Source organism: Morone saxatilis, unplaced genomic scaffold (assembly GCF_004916995.1).
Source record: "Morone saxatilis isolate NCDOM2014 unplaced genomic scaffold, NCSU_SB_2.0 Contig10, whole genome shotgun sequence".
Classification (NCBI taxonomy): Eukaryota; Metazoa; Chordata; class Actinopteri; family Moronidae; genus Morone; species Morone saxatilis.
In genome coordinates this window covers 4,412,441-4,430,310 of record NW_023339652.1, presented here as the reverse complement: position 1 = coordinate 4,430,310, position 17,870 = coordinate 4,412,441, and the positions used below count along the sequence as shown (strand labels likewise).

Sequence of the window (17,870 nt, the reverse complement as noted above, 5' to 3'; positions counted from 1 at the left end):
CTATATAATAGAAAAGACATAAAAAACAATCAACAATTTAAGAGAGAGGAGCCGCTGCGTGTGTACGCGCCGCCATCTTGGATCCTGCCATGTCATGTCACCATGTCAGTTGTGATATCTGTGGCTGAGTCCTACGGGAGGCAGGGTGTTACTAAGGGAGGCGTGAAGGAGTGGGTAGGAGGAAAAGAAGGAGGAGAAGAAGGAGAAGAATGAGAAGAGCTGACAGTGGAAGCTAAATCAAATCAAAGCTGCAGGGCATTTGTTTGTTGCATGTTACATGTTCCTCCACTCTGCTACAGCACTCCAAGGCAAAACATCCATATATTTGTTTTTGTCACAAATACATGTAAAGATAAATGTTAGATGAAGTAAGAATGAGAAAATGTGCCATCAAAAAAAAAAAAGGACCAGTATGAATGGCACTTTATGAAACAAGCGAATATTAGCTTAAAGATTGTTTTTTGCCCAACACACATTAATATTAAGATTATTAGATACATACCCTCAGTTGGAAAATTAGCTAGATGAATGTTTTGAACGTAGCCTAATTTTTCTGTTTCTGTTTCTTAACAGAAAGAGACATGACCATGGAAATAAATTCTTGATCTTTAGGGAACAGTATGTGTAAGCACAAATGTCTGCCTTCTAGCTTTTTGAGCCTATATTGACTGAAAATACGGTTGAAAGTTCAGAAAGTTGACTTTTGAGCTTAGATTACTTTGTGACATAGACGCCAATATACAAAATTAGCTTACAGCCAATTTAACTTTACCTCTGCCTGTTGGCATTTAGATTTCTGAGAATTTAAAATGTGTTTTTTGAATAACGTTTGAAGGCATCTCGGAGAGTCACAGACTAAAAGCTAAAATGCATAAAAGCACACAATTGTCGTGACTAAAATGAGGATAACTTGTACCATGTACCGAATTAACTCATACTGTGGCTCTCATTGTACTTTCTTCAGAGAGGATTACCAGTGCAGTCCTAAACCTTAAACCTTGTTTTACTGGACTGAATGAACCCAGACCCTTCTGTAACCATTTGGAGTATCTCTTGCCCGGCTCTGAGAGTCAGTCTCACTCCTTGACCATTAAAATCCTATCACTCACTTTCTTCGTCTGCCAATCTGTCACACAGCAAGTGGTTGCCGGGCAGATTTCCCTAAAGGGTGACCCTAAAGACAGGCAGTGGTTGAGCAAATAGCCTCCTTTTATCTGTATGACTCACCTACCAGTAGTCGCACCATGGCCCCTGGCCTCGCCTCCCACATCAGACTGATTCCAACAGACATGGCTCCCCAGGCACTGCTATATTAGCCCTGGTCCTCAACCACCTCCCCGCTGCCCCCTCCAGCCTCGCAGCCAACTAAGCACGCAACCAGGGCTAAGGGTCGCTAAATGTGGGAGGTGGGTTTCTTAGCTCCTTCAAACTGTATCGGCCAACGTGATAGAAAACAGAGCAAGTCAGCCAGCCAACTATAGCGTTTGATCGCTGTTGTTTGTCCAATAAACACGGGGGCAGAAGAACAGCGGAGACCATTACAGATCCCCAGCAGTTCATGTGTGAGTAATTTGTGAGTAATGGACCTTTGATGGCCAAACCCAAGCTAAATGCTGAAATAAAACTAGAGTAATCCTGACAGTACTATCTCCTTATTGCAGCAGGCTTTACTTTTTTTCATTGGAAATCAAGGTGTACTCATAGTAAATAAAGACTACGGTCATATGGCCACAAACATGCATACAATCCCTTAGCATTGTTTATCTAAAACTTGGCAGAATCAACGGAACTGAATCAAGTTACTGAGCTGCAATTTAATACAATAGCAACATGCAATTTATACTGTGTCCCCATAACCTCTGTCTGTTAACACCAAAGTGCTGTAGGTGTAACTAAGAATTGTAGAGTGAAATATTGTTCGCTGAATAGAAATCACAGAAGTTGCATTTAACAGTACCAGTAATTTGCAGAACATTTTATCTTTAATCTCAGATTATATCAGAGAATTCTCCACTAATAACAGTAGTGTCAGTCTTAGATTACTGTTGAAGCTAAATCGTGAAAGGTCTGTTTGCACCTCGCCAGCCAGCAGAGCTCTTTAGGATTTTCCTTTTGTGTCTCAGGATTGACCCAAATCACTCATTCATCATTTAATGCCAGATTCAACATCTGACTCTAAGACTCTGGCAGGGTTTCTATGCACCTTCCTAGCCTCTCATTTAGCCCCTGTCTTACAGACCTGTGTTTCCAGGGCGTGTGCCACCTTGCAATGTTTGTCATATAAATAGACTGAACGTATCCACCAACAACTCAGGGAGTGTGTCAGACCTACGCTGGATGAGGAACAAGAGTAGATGATAAGAGCTGCCGGGATCTGGGGCTCCTCCTGGGGTCTGTCTCTCTAGCAGACAACAAGGCTGCTTTTTCTAACTTTCCTCAGCGCTTTGGAAGCAGTAATTGAAAATGGAGGAATCTTTGTGCACTGACTTAATAGAGCTGTCCTGCCCTTGCTGCAAAGCAGGGTTAATAACTTTTTCCAGTTCCATTACCCCCTGAGATTGGCTTCAGGTGAGTAAAGAGGCTGCACTGGACAAGGGGAAGTGGCCACGGGGCCTTCTCAGCCTCCTCTTATCCCCGCTCACTGCAGGTTGCTCACCTGACAATCATTTACGTGACTTATTATATACATAAAAAACATGTATGTGTGTATAACCACAATGTCTGGAAATACTATCTTCTAGCAAATGAGTTTCTGTCAGATGGTGGTGGATACTTGACTGGCAGTCAGTAATTAATGTGCCAGTTCATGTCCTCCTCATTTACTTTACCAAAGTCAAGGTGTTAAGCTTTCTACCTGCATCTAGCTTTTTCTATGTTTTGAAGTTTTGTCACTATATTGGGCTGAATTGGTTTGATATTTGGCGTGTGTTGCTGCCAGTTGATTTCATAAAATTGAGTGTTTCTTGTTCTTGTGAAGTAGCAATGACACACCAATTGGTTTGACACTCGTTGACTGTTGGTGTTTTTTAGGATTTATTTTTTGATGGAGGGTAAACAAAGGCAGGAAAGAAGGCGCACAGTGGGATCTGGAGTTCATCCGAGGTGCAGGTTGAGGCTTTATGCATGAATTGCTCTTTCTACTAGAATGACCCAACAGACTCATTAGTTACGTTTATACGCACATGGTCAGCCAGCTCTTGGCTTACACTTTGTTTAAGGTCTTTTTTCCTTAACCACAGATCGAATTTTCTGGTTGCCATTAAGAAACCACTTAACAAATACGGACCAGTTCATTAGCAAATACGTATGAACCGACTCAACCCTGTATTATTTGTAGTTTATTGATTCTAAAGAGAAAATAATAAAGTAAAATGTATTATATATATAAAATTAAATTAAATTACTTGGTTTAAAATATGCCCAGAATGTAAAATACAGCAGTGAAAAGACATTATTTCATGCAAAGGTAGAAAAGGTTCTTTGTAACTCAATCATGTCTCAGCCCAGACACAAGGTCACTTGAATAACCAAGGTAAGCTCTGAACTCTCCATAAAACAAAATACTGTGAAATATTATTGCCATTAGCTAGATGGCATTGATGACTAAGGCCAGACCTGAAAGGCAATTGTTCTTCTACATGCAATATTGATGCCACAAGAAAGAATGTTTCATTCAATAATAAATATCATATGAGTCATAACTGTTGGATAATGAAATGGTCTGTAAAGCATGGAATTACTTTAAAAATTCAAATTTATCTGCTGAATATCTCCCCGGTTCAATATATTGGTGTTAATTGTTTGATGCAGCACTCCATTATGCATGCAAACACAAGCTTTAATTTGCTTAGAGTTTTTTTCTGTGTCATTTAGTGTAATTACGCTATTAGCACTCCCTTTGGATCAAAAAAGTGTCCTTGCCATGATTATTGGTTCATCCAGATCTGTTAAGCTATCTCCAAGTGTTTTCCCAATTATTACTTTAAACAGCAGGAATTCCCATGCTATGAACTGCAATCAAACCTGCGAATGGTTTAAAACCTCTGAGCAACTGTTTACTAGTAAATGATCAAGACTGTCTCTTTGGAAAGTAAATAATATGACTTCATTTGCATTTTATTGTTGTAAGGGAATATGACACTGATTCTGGATTCAAATCATATGTGCGCACTAATTTCTGCCTCTTGTGCCTGCCTAAGACTGAAGACTGAAAAGTCTTTGTTTGCGTTGGCTTGTTTAGTCAAAGCACTTCCCCACTGATCCAGGCTATTGATCTCTGTACTACAGCAGCATTTTTGTGTCTCTCACTGCCTTTTAATTTGTCTTTGACTAAACATTTACGCCAGTCTCTATTAGTCTCTTCCTGTTTAAGAAGTCAAATCGGAACAGTGTCTTTGAATTACTCACTATCTCTAAATGACAGAGATTTGTAAGTTAAGCCTTTGAATAGTGACCTTGCCATTGCAATTTCAGGTTATTAAATTTGACACCAATTTCACTGATTTCTTTTGTTTCAATTGGCACTTACAATTAACCCAACTTACTTCACTTGAGCTAGGATTAATTTATTTTATAGCAGAAATACAGAACATTTTTACCTATCAAGGAACACATAATCCTTCATATTATCTGAAAATTTAAAATCACTAATCCTGATTTATATACTGTTTGTCATATTGTTTTTCTACATATTTGTATTTATATTGAAGTCTCAATAAAAATCCATGCTCTTATGGGAAGCATTAAAGAATCCCAGAATTTGCATAAAATGTTTTTTTTAAACACATGCTTCCATTTCATCTTGATTTTAATGAGAGTAATGATAATTTACCAATCCCATTTATGCCTAATTTACATGTTGTCTTTTCCAAGATAACCATTTTGTACATGTAGATGATGGGCCCTCATATTAACTCTATCCCTTTTTACTGTGGGGTTTGTGGATACATGTAATCAATTGGTTTAAATTAGGCTGACATATAACAACTGCCAAATCATTTTGTGATAATTAGAGGATAATTCTTGATAAAATGGGTTTAATTTGTGATTTACTGGGTGATTAACTCATGAAACCCAATGAAATGGCAAGATGGAAGTCATATTGGCAAAAGGCCGCCTGTGTGTCTTGCTCTCCTTACTGTACCGTACATTTGGCTGTGATCTGTGAAATATATTGAATTTGATGACAAAATGGACAGCATTAGTCCTGGATTGGGCTGAATTTGGCAGCTTTATCACTTCCTCAAACAGCATGACATGTAACACCCGGCGCACTGAGAAAGCTGGCCAAAACTGGAACCAGCGGGGAGCAGAGCAATCCAACATGATACCAACATTCTGTCCAAATCTGAACTCAAGAAAGGGGTAACAAAAATTTTTTTTCATCTCCATGTGAGCTGTTAATCTGTCCTTTATCATGTTTTTTTACTCTGCAATAAAGGTCATATTAATGGTATTGCAACTGTCCAGGTTGGGGAGACAAGAATCCATTGGTGGAAGAGACCAGGGAGGAGGAAAGAAAACATGAAAGGATGATGGAAGAGATAGCAGGAAGGATAGAGGGGGGTAGAGAGCAAGGGAGCTGACCCAGTTAGAGAGGGAGAGCACAAGAGAAAGATGGAGAGAGAGAGAGAGAGGGGTGATAGGAAGGAGCCGTGTGCCAGCATCGCCACTGTGGTTGGGGACCTGCTGGGCCATCTGGCGGCCCTGTAATTGGGTTGGGGTTTTACACCTGAGCGGCACACCTCCAAAGAGATGGTTGGAGCAAAACAAAAAAAGAGGAAATAAGCAGTGTGCTGCAAGCTGCACGGTAGTGAAAGTTGAGAATAGGTGAGATCAATTGATACCCTAGTGTTGCCTAAAGTTAAATTAATCTTCTTTCTCAAATTTGCATTCAGCTCTTCTAGCTTGTATCGCCCACAGGTTACAGGTGCAGGAAGATTTAATGTGACACTCTATCACTGGAGGAGAAATGACGTGCTGCAGTGGGAACTGTCTCAGGAAAGCGCAGCCATTTTGTGCAAAAACAACAACATTATTTAAATCTGTCTTCCAAGTGGGTCGTAATAGTGACAGGGTAGATATTAACTTTGTGTTGTAGTGGGATATACAGTATGATTACATAGCGTTGACAGACCTTGGAAAGGGAAAAAGGTCAACACAGCTCTCGGGTTTCAAGATAAATAAGGCTTGATCCCCACTAAATGAGACTGGCTCTTCAAGTGGACTGCCTACTGTGAGGGACCGCAGACAGTGAAGATAATATGGAAGTTGTTATATTATGCTTGAATGGCCAAATAGTCATTAAGGTGCAAATAGGATCTGAATTAATGTTTCATTTTTGCCACTGATGTGAGGCCTGATGCAAGAGGCATAACAGACTATATGGGTGGTCCTCCATGTACATCATTCTTACACAGTCCTAAAGAAAATGATGCACTTTAAAGGCTTGGAACATTATTTCATTCTGATTCATGTCTCATTCTGCATATTTGAAATGTCTCTAATTCACTGGAATGGTGTCATTTACATAAAAATTTGAGCCCACATGTCTGCCGAATTCTTTAGTGTAATTGTCTTTTCAAAATGTAGCACCCTACATCTTACACATCCTTGTACAAGCATCTTAACACTTAAAACATCGTGTGACGTAAGCTTACTTGGAAATATTGAGTGAAAGCCTATATGTGGGCCCCCCCGGGGCATGATCAATTCTTTTTCTGTAGAAGAAGCCTCCCACAGGCACTCTGCAGAGCATCATTGTGCTCCCTAAAAGTCCTCGCCTGTGTTGAAGTATCTCTGTCATTGCCAAGCGTGCCTCTCAATGGCTCAGCCCCCACACTAACCTTGCAGCATTTCAAAGGGAGACCAAAGAGAGGCTGAGTGAACATGGACATGCGTAGGCGTCCATGCAACAAAGGGGGAGGTTGAGAGGGCCGAGGTAACCAATGGCTGCCGTGTTTACAGCAAGAGAAGAAGGTTCATTGCCACTCTTTACCTGAAGTTAAATCATCTTTAATGAATCATGTTTTGATTTTACTTTCTGTATAGTAGGTGTGCTGTCTTTCTTTACTCTTTCTTGGAAGTATTTTCTGCAGCAGTTAGCCACATGACATGTCTTGAAAATATCTGTTGGTGATAGACAAAGATGTTGTTAAACAAGTGTTAGCTGAGTGTTAAAATCACAACTGGAGAGTGCCGTGATATCATGCTTTCACAGTATGCTGGGAAACAGCAGCTGACAAACAGGAAGTGATTGTGAATACCACCTCATGCTAGCAACGCACACACAATTGCTTTTATTCGCGTTCAGTGTCAGCACAAGTGTTAACCTTGGTTGGATAAATCGAGTTAACGGCACATTATTATTGTTCTGCTGATGTGATATCACTACAGTTATATGCAGTCCAGTAAAAGTATGGTTAACTCAGCGACATGATCTTAGTAAGTTAAACAGGATAATAAAGAGAAGATATACTATAACCAAATGTGCAAATGAGGACCTTCAAGTCCAACCTTCAAACTAGCCCTTTTGAGGTAGTGAGTATATTTACCTGATTGTTAGCAAAAGCTCCTTATCGTGTCTTTTTGTTTGGCCGACAGTTGTGCAAATACTCTTTCAGCACACAACAGCTGAACAGTTATTAATTAAGTGTGTTTGCATGGGTTCAGGCAAACAATGAACCATCATCCTCAACCAGAGATCCATAATGTGTTAGCTGCCCTACCTAGCTGCTGTTACTGCAGCAGCCAGCTTACCAAGTTATAAACAGAGCAATTGATTTACAGTATTACTACAGAATTGGCCATTCAACCACAGATTCTTTATGTTACAGTCAAAAACTTGTCTCTGTCAACAACAGTTGTCTTCTTTTCTTCCCCCCTCTAACAATCCTTGTCATTGCCAATTGTATTTTGCCATGTGTCTACTCCCACACATGGAGTCTGAGCTACTTCTTTCTCACTTTCTGTCAAGGAACTTCTCCTGGAGGGTTTAAATCCCGTACTGTGCCCCTCAGATCTTATCCTACTCTGTACATGCAACCTGTCTAACCAGTTTGAGTGGCTAGGGCAGTCCCAGGATATGATCCATCATTGGCTTTCCCTGTGAACGCCACCAGTTGAGTGCCTGGCTAAGAAATATACTCTAGTTGGCATGTGTTTTTCCTCTAGTTTATTTCTCAAGAACATTTCAAGCACCCTGTTGTCATACACACGCTGCTACAACCCCTGCGCTGCACCAGAGGTGACTTGGTTTCTTGCTACCAGTCAGCTCAGCCTGCTGTTTTCTGGTGGCTCTGATGTTAATTGTCCCAGCTAGCAGCTCTGCCACCGCTGGCTAGCCTAATTGGCCACTACTGAACCATGCTTGCTGGTGGAAAAACATCAGCAGCAGCCTGAGTTTCTGCCTATCTTTGTTTCTTTTCCTCAGTGGTTGACTTTAACAATGGTCTTTTGGTTTAACAGCGTATTACAGAGTTGGAAGTAATCCATGATTCATGTATACCGAAGAGTTGTATAGCTGCCTACAATGGGGTCATCATCATCCATCTCCTGACATCAGAACTGGTCAGTAAATGGCTCTTACAGCTGAATTCAGTGTTACCAAGAATTGTGGGATTCCGGATAGTATACACTGTATATGTCCCCCTTTCGATAACTGGGAAATCATCAAAGTGTTCTTTTAAGATTCTGTGCAGATAATCAGATTTGCTGTCTCCCCTGCTGCAGATACCTCTAACTTGGAGGAATGACGGCTTATCAAAGTCTGTCTAATTAAAGAGCTACTTTCAGTCTGTGTGACTTCTGTTTACAAACTCTGGTTTTCTTATAGTTGGGGCATATGAACCCACAGTAAAGTCTTATCATAATATAAACTAAAAAAGCAAGAAAATATGTGATGAGCCAGGTTACAGTCAATTTATATATGTACGTGAATTGTTAATCCGAGAGTATAGACAATGTACTTCAGAGTTAGGAAAATAACTTTTGTTCAAGACAACAGTTGAGACAGTTTACCTCATCTTCTGGTGACTTGGGACTGATGCATTAGTAAATATGTTTAGGGATCACGCCACTATTAGTTTCTTCCTGCTTCTTCTCCATCCAGTATCCATATTGGAATTTGAATAATTGTACCACGTCTGGTCCTTTGATGTTCTGTATTCTCCGTATGTGTCCCCCTGAGCAATTGCTGTTATGCATCATGGAATGTCCTGACATGTAATGTCATCATTGGTATTCAGATCCGTGCACAAAAGGGCATAAGTATTGATTTAATGTGTGGAAACATGGGCCTTTGTTTGATTTATTTTACCTTGGACTGCTGAAAATTATGCATAAAGTATCTTATTCTCAATATATAAACCGGTGGTGGAACACTTTCACTACATGTTTGATGTCCTTGATAACTAATATTACTTATTGTCAGTTATTATTCACTTTCAAAGCAAGTATGTTTGTTTGATGTACACATCAAACATCTGTTGTTTTTTGTATGATTTTAGACAAAGTAGGGATATTTGCTGCAGTGAACCGTCTTTCTACTCTTTGATTGAGATAGATATATACAACCTGTTGAAAATTACAGTGTACTTTGTACTCCTCAAGGTTAAGACTAAACTTAGTCCTATAGATAGATTAAATTAGGTCTAACTGCAGTGGCAAAGACATTCTGCTTGGCTTTGACCTTTTGTGTTTTTCTTTGTCCGATTGGATTTGAGACTTGTGTTGTCTGCACACTATGAGGTAAACTATTTACCCACATTTGTAGCAATAACTGGGAATGTGTCATTTATAGTAAGCATCTTTTTTGTTGCCTCCAACTACCAGACAATGCAAGTAATTCCCTCCAAGTTTTCCAAAAACAGTCCTTAATGTATGTGATGGAGAATCGATTTTGCATAGATAAACGTACTACGTTTAATAAAACCCACTGACTGTAGTTGTTGCTGGCACCAGTCTGAAGACTAGCAGTGATAACCTAGATTTTATACAAATATGGTTTTGGCTGGAAAGTTGCCAGGCTGAATTCCCAGATCCGCTGGGAAATCTCGAGCTCAAAGAGTAGAAAGAATGAGAATGATCTTCCCTGCCCCACCACCTTCAATCAGACATAAGTAAACAAGGAAATATGCAACTACAAAACTACTCTAGTGAAGCCGCACAGTAGCCAGCAGTGGATCATTGTTGTTTCCCTTGAAGTGATTGTGAAGCTAATAATCAGCTATGTCTGGATGCATTCGGAAGAATGAAACACTCAAAGAAAGTCCCCAAAAATTGGGCATATAAATAAACTGTATCTTAGAAGCACAAATATTGAAAAGACACATTGTATCTCTGCAGCAATTAGGTGCCAATTGCCTTGCTGCCTTTGCAAACCTTATTTTATACATTCAAAGAAAGATGAATTTGACTTTCTTTTCCTTCATGTTTTCAAAGATTATATTAGGATGAATTGCCACTGCATTTTGTTCTCTGCTTTTTGAGGTTTAGAAACGGATATCACTGGAGGCCATTCTAAGGGGTTCCATTTAGATTTTTCAATTACATATAAACCTTTAAAAGTCGGCACCAGTGCAGTGCCCTTTATGAAACAATACTATAAATGGGAAAATATGAGCTTAATGAGCGCTGTACTTGGACAAAGAAGGAGAATTAGGCCATCAACCTTCACTGTGTACTGATGGGAAAACTCTACAACTTTAGTGTGCCATTATCCTCTTTGATTGCTATGGTGACAGAGCCAAATTACAACCTGTACAGAAAGAGAGGACAATAAATAGTTCCTGTCTGCAGTAGACTTGTTAGTGAGCTGCAGCTTTGCCCGGCAGTCGTGTGTCATGATACTAAGTTAGTACACAGCACTAGAAAACCAAGGAAAGATGGCTATGTTAAGTTATGTAGTTATGTAGTCGCACCTGAAATTAAAGTAATTTTAATATACGTTTAAAATGTTTTTCAGCCTCCAAATATCACACACACTGTACACAGTTTGCTTTATCCATTGCCTATAGAGCTGAAACAAATAAATCAATTAGTTGACTAAAAGAAATTGTGATGAGCATCTTTTAGACATTTTTTAGACTAAACAATAATCAGTGAATACAAAAATATGATTGATTGATTACATAGTGTAGCCATAGTTGCATAGAATTATATATGTTTGTGCTACAAGCAACACAAGCTCTTGCTCATTGTATGAAATATATATTTTGGTACATATTATACCATAAAGCCATGGATTCTTTAGTATCTCCCTTTGTTGTCCTGAGGCAGTATTCATGTGGAACCTACCTCCCACAGTGAGAGTGAGGTGATGACTAACATGTTCAGGGATGAGGCTGCTGCGATATATGTACAGTACATTACACAGCACTCCACATGCATGGACACGAGTGTATCTGCACATACAGACACACACACAGACACACACACACACACAAAGTACAGGTTAACATAAGCAAAACATTGTTTCCTTCTTGCTCCTCGCAAAAGACCTGGATGTAAAGTAAATTCACCTGTTGTGGACAAAGAGCATGGTGTGATAAGATAGTGAATGAGTAATCTTCTCTGCACTGCAACATTACTTATTGTACTTTTGGGCTGACTTATAAAAGCACATAATTTCAATTAAGCAAGTAGCAGTGCTGAGATTTACTGCTTGTGTTGTATGAGAGTAATAAATAATCATTTTATCTCTGCTCTGTGATGCTAATCTGGAGTTTAAGCAATGAGTGAGTAGCTTTGTTCTGAATTCAGCGTGCTGGCCAATTCATTCTGGACCCCAGCTGATGTTTACCCAGGCTGAGCCAGCAGCTGCTCACACTGTCTGCGTCGACTCAGTCATCTGACAAGGCAAGCGCACTGCCTCTGACATGCATCTGTCACAGCAGGGGGAAAAAATCTAACCCTCTCTGTTTCGTCTTTGTCTTTCTCCACTTGTCCAGCATCTGCCTGGCTTCCCAGCATCTCCACGATGACTGAGAGTCGAAGGGAAGCACTGGCAGCGGCGGCGCCCGTGCCCACCACCGCCTCCTCTGCCACGGCTGGCTCCAACACCACCAACATTGCCGGCCCGGGCACCGGTGAGAAGGACGAGGCCTTTTCCAAGCTGAAGGACAAATTCATGAACGAGCTGAACAAAATACCATGTAAGTGTGTGTTCTTTATCAGGTATAAGAGTGGGACAATTAGTCAGTTGATTGATTAGTCAACCATCAGAGGTTAAATGACAGCTATTTTAATCATCCACTAAACACCAATCTTTCTGTTATAAAAAACAGATACGGAAAAATCATGTCACACCTCTGATTCACTAACAATAATACAGTACATACAACAGACATTGTTTCGTTTCCATTTGGATCTCCGTCAGGTCAAAAGTGTTTTGAAATGGTTATCATACGCATAGACTGTACCAATAGCCTGATAGCCTCTATGATTACAGGTGTGGTTATCTATCCAGCAAGCCAAGTGAGATAAACATCTAACAATTCAAGCAGCATATAAGGAAAATTCAAGCAGAAGTGCATTCTTCTCAAACAGAAGGAGTACACAGGCAGTGTTACACTGAATACCTAAAAAATATCTGAAATATATAAAAATATATAAACGCTATTGTGCAGGTGTCACACCTTTGATCGATGCTGTTTTTCAGCAGCTTTACAACCACATGAGATGTGTCTATAATTACATTCCCTCTGATCTGAAATGAACCCATCAGAGACCAAACCATTCAACGCATTCAGTGTGATTCTAGTGTAACCGTGACTCAAAAATGATTCAAGTGAGTGAACTTTTGTTGGTGATGCACAAGAAAACGTCAGCGTTACCCATTACCTCTGACAAAGACTTCCAATGAATAAAATTTTGTTGCTTGAGTCAACAGCAAATTTAAGTATTTTATGCATTGAATGTCAGATGGAATTGTCTTACTAAATTATGTTATGACAAGTAATCGCATTTGAAGTGGGGAATAAACATCTGGTAACAATGATCCGAAGTGTCTGACATGATGAATTGCTAAATTATGTGTGACTGCCTTTATTATTTGCTGTTATATTTTCAGTTTTTCAATCTTTCTTGTGCTTTCAGTCAAAAATATCTCGTAATTTGCACATAATACACAATAACACCTCCCGCCCTTTAATACCCAAACCTTCCAACCAGATACTTCCACATCCACATGTTTTTGCCTGGAGAATTCTACTGCATTAAGTATATGACAATATATGGCGTCATTGTGTCATCTAAGATAAAGCACTGCCTGGAGAGCCAAGGGTTTTTTCATTCAGCAGAAATCGAAATATAGATATATCCACAGGCTCATGTGGAAGTAATTCTCGCAACAGGAAATGGGTCCTGTGGAAGAGAAGCCCTATTTCTTCAGCAACAATACAAATGACACCACCAGTCATATTCTTCTTTCCAGCGAGGTAATAGTGCACGGAGCCCGTAAGAAAAACCCCTCCTTCCACAGAGGAAGGGTTATTTGTTCCAGGTTGCATATTTACCAGTATAAAAGACCTAATTTACATTCAGATAACTTATGGTTTCTACTAGTGAGCTTTAGCTTCCATGTGGGCTTGAACAAGACAGTTTCATAGAAAGGAAAATAGGAAAGCATTTTGAAAGCGTGCTTTGCTGCAGAGGCTGAATGAATAGGATCAACAATGTTCAGCATTGTCATTCCAATATGGGGCTGTTGAGGTTGATGTCCCCTTTGGCTCAGCATTGAATGTCTGTCACTGAAATGTATTGCAATTCCCACCACCGCGTCTAACAACATCGTTTTCACTTCATCTTTAGACGATTCATTATTAGCTCTGAATTTTGACATTGTAATCTAAAGAAGAACTAAATTAGGGCTTCTATTGTTTACCATAGGCAGACAAAAATATCTGCTAACTTCCCAAAAAGCCTGTCAGTTATACAGGGTTTTAAATTACTGTTTTCTCACTCCATCCCCTCAATCAAAAGCAGTGAGTTTGCTTCCTGGTGCTGCCAAGCTGATGATGAATGCCCCAAGACTTGTTTACTCCATGGAATATCGATACTGTCTGGACAAAGTCAGGTAGCAGATTTAATAAGGAATATGCGCAAGGAGAAGCTGACTGCGCAGACTCTTTAACACCGCTGCAGAAGGTTGTCTTTTGGGCTTATAACCCAGTTTAAGCCCTGCAGGCTTTGAGGCTGGTCGCATGGAGTTGTCAAATTGGCCTAACTTGTTACTGCATTTCTGTCCATCAGGATCTGCAGGACACATCTCTGAGCAGGGCATATTGGCTCAGCCCCATCTGCTGGCTGATGGCTTAAGCATGGAAATACCTGCAGACTTTATTTTAATCTTTCTGAATTTACTGTGCTTGCTTTTGTATTTTAGATATTCTAAACATGTTTAAAGGAAAAATAGTCCCAAAAATATGTTTACATTCATATTTTATCCAATCTGACCTCTGCTTACTCTGGTTTGATGAGGTTTTTTCATAAAGACATATTTGATGCGCTGTAGGGTTGCAACTAACAATTATTAATTATTCCATTGAGTATTTCTCAATTATTATGTTAATTGTTAATCTGTAAAATGTCAGAAACTAGTGAAAAATGTCCATAAGATCTCAGAGCTCGAGGTGACGTTTTCAAATTGCTTGTTTTGTCTAACCAACCGTACAGATCAGAAAGATGTTCAAAAACCAAGAACATCCTCACATTGGAAAAGCTGAAGCCTTTTTTGCTAGATAAACACACTAACTAAAATGATAAATGAACAACTTGAAAAAATAGAGTAAAGTAGAGAAATGCATCCACTACAGCAATGGAAAATGGAGGCAATAAATGATCACTAAATAGATCAACATGATTATGTTGCACAAAATTTGTGCACAGTGATTCCTTCTGCAACAAAAATGAAGCCTTCTAATCAATTTGCGAATGATTTAGCCTTCCACAGACACATTAGCACACACACTCTGAGACACACACATAAACGCACTCTGATGTTCAAATATGTAATCGTACTAAACCATATTGTGACTCCTCACTGAGGAGAGAGCTTGCCTTCAAGGAAACAGTGTATTGAATTTCTTAGTTTTTCTTAGAAGTTTTCTAAACACCCAAGGCTTAACAGGCCGATAACAATTAACCTCTGAACATGTAGGCTGTTTGATCCATGACTGCTGGTTCCAACAGCCATTACTCCAAATATCACAGAAAAGCAATTGGCATTTCAGGAACTTTTTTTTTCCTTCTTTATCTGGGTCTGTATGCTTTTAAGCAGCCACATTGACAATTTAACATGGCTGCGTGGAAGAGGATCTGCTTCCTCTGTAGATAAAAATGGTTCATTCTAAGATAATGAAAACACAACTATTTTTTTTCAGGTGATTATACACTAATGAAAACATACCTATGGATACTATATTCCATTTCTGCCAATACATCCTCCTAAATGTTACACCATTGATCCATTTCATTTAAAAAATGTTTAACATGACAGAAAGGAGCCTACAAAATGGAAGTGCTGAATTGACTTCTGTCTTCCCACCTGAGCTAACCTCAAAGTGTTATCTTTATTTACTGTCTCCCACAACAGGCACATACTCAAGAAAGCTTTCTCTTGTGCACTCTGGGACTAACTAACTCCTTTTTGGAACTGACCAAGAGTGTCTTTCACTTTTGGGGCTGACTGACAAGCGTGTCATAGACAACCAGAATAACTTCAGACAAAGCTAAAGGAAAACTACAAAAAGATTCTCAGAGTCTTAAAGTGTGTCAACTTGTTCAACTTGTGGCTGCTCACAGTCAACAGACAGCAGAGTTTATTAAAGGGGATTATGGTGGTGGATCAGCAGAGCTATTCGTCTCTGTCTGCCTGCTGCTCTGGCGACAGGCCTTGTTGTCTACTTTGTGCCCTCGCTTTACAAAGTTTGCCTGCCATGAGACGCCATCGGGCACTGGTCCAACCCAAAGCCAGATCAGATTCAACTAGCACCAGCTTCCCTCTGAATCTTCAGTCAACAGATGGGAGACAGATTTTTTTGTATGCTCACCTCTGTAGATGTCTGAAAAAGCTAAGGTATTATTATCCTGAGACATCATAGATTTTTTTTGAGCATCAGAGGGTGAAATATATGTTATGAGTTTCTGTGCTGGAGCTTTTGTGAACATGATGACATGTCTGTGCTGTTTGTCATAATTTTCCGACTGTGAACACTCAGAAATAACTGAATATGAACAGCCCAGACAGTTTGTCTTTTTTCTATTTTGTTATATAAGGCTTTTAAGGCTTAAATGACGTCTGGTAATATTCAAACACTATCCATCCTTTCTTTCATTGGTCCTTCTTAAAACCTGAAAGTTAAATGGACATGTTCTATTGTGCTGGACAGTTAAAATGTGTGTGTCTGTCATTCCAACTTTGATGAAAAGTATAATTTTGTTAGCAGCCAACTACAGCCCCCGTCATTTTATCTTGATTAAAATAATGACCTGCTCAAATGATGCTGTCCAGTGTAGTAGTAGATGGCAGTTTCTCATCCACATGGAAAAAACACCACAAATGTGTTTACCATGCTTTACTTAGGCACAATGGTGCTTTGAGCTAAATGCTAATGTCATTATGTTAACATGCTCACAATGGCATTTGTACATGCTGATTTTTATCAGGTAATATTTACCATGTGCACCTTATTTGTTTAGAGCATGTTTGTTTGGTAAGATTTAAATTTAGTCTGAATGATGGCGCTAAATGGAAATGGGATCACTAGTTATTAGAGGAAGACGTGAAGTTGTAAAACAAATTTAATGGCAATCCATCCAATAGTTGTAGAAATTGCACTCAAAATCACAAATGCCAGCCTTATGTTTGGGCTAGTATTCCTGTGATCACTCAAGTCAGTAGGATTCATCCACTGGGGACCATGAATAAACATTAAAATCCATCAAATAGTTGAGATATTTCTTAAAATCATCCCTCTGAGAAAACATATGTTGGAAATTGAAAGCTTGTGTAATATATGGTATCCCATTAGTAGGGTGAGACTGCATAATCTGTGCATTATTTGGGTAGCTTCCTGTTGTGTTTTGCAGTTCAGTTAAATAGACTCTTAGTTTATCGTACCAGGGTTCTCTGACTTCCAATGGTGCACTCTTAGAACATTTGGTGTTGCCCAAGTTTAAATGGATAAATGAGCTGAACCAAAGGAGGAACACTGACCACCATGAAATCCTACTGTTTGAATGAGTCATTCATTCAGAGTGAATACGCCTTTAATCTGATGGCGAAAAAGCTGTCCACTCTTCTGCACCACATTTAACTGCTCTACTTTTCTTTGTGCCTCGAAATTACAATCACTGCTCTTCTATCTCATGTCATTATCACATCTATTGTTGTAAATCCACCTCATGCACTGTTAATGTAATCACTTTAACTCATAGGATTTCCTGCAAGTGCATTGTGTTGATGGGCACTCATTTTCTAATAATAATCAGCATAATGGACCAGACAGAATAGAAATACCAAATTTTACTAAATCACAAAGAAATAAACCCAGTCCAATTTAAATTAAGTCGTGTTTGGTATAAAAGGAGAAACTCAGTCACACACACAATCTCTGAATACAGTTTTCATTATCATCAGCTCTCAGTTGCTGTATAGCAGATAGTTGGAAGATGCTTCCTGCTGCAGGCATATTGTTTGCCACAGCAGGGAAAGGGCGCGGACAGAGTGTTGCTCTCATAAGCATAACAAGATATAATGTCAAGGTTAATTGACCAACAGAGTCCTGTCACATTGGATTAGTGTGGGCTGGTGGAAGTGGATATAACCCAGATGCAATATTAAACACACACACATGCACACACACCCCTTT

At 39.4% G+C, this 17,870-nt stretch overlaps 1 protein-coding gene across 1 annotated transcript in view; it reads left to right on the top strand.

Annotated features, from left to right (window-relative positions):
- syt1a (synaptotagmin Ia) overlaps window positions 1-17,870 on the top strand; it is an 82,517-nt gene that overhangs the window by 26,928 nt on the left and 37,719 nt on the right. Inside the window, exon 2 of the mRNA XM_035681306.1 lies at window positions 11,949-12,152. Coding sequence (XP_035537199.1) covers window positions 11,978-12,152 — 175 coding nt within the window. The 5' untranslated portion in view covers window positions 11,949-11,977. The remainder of the gene's footprint in view (window positions 1-11,948; window positions 12,153-17,870) is intronic.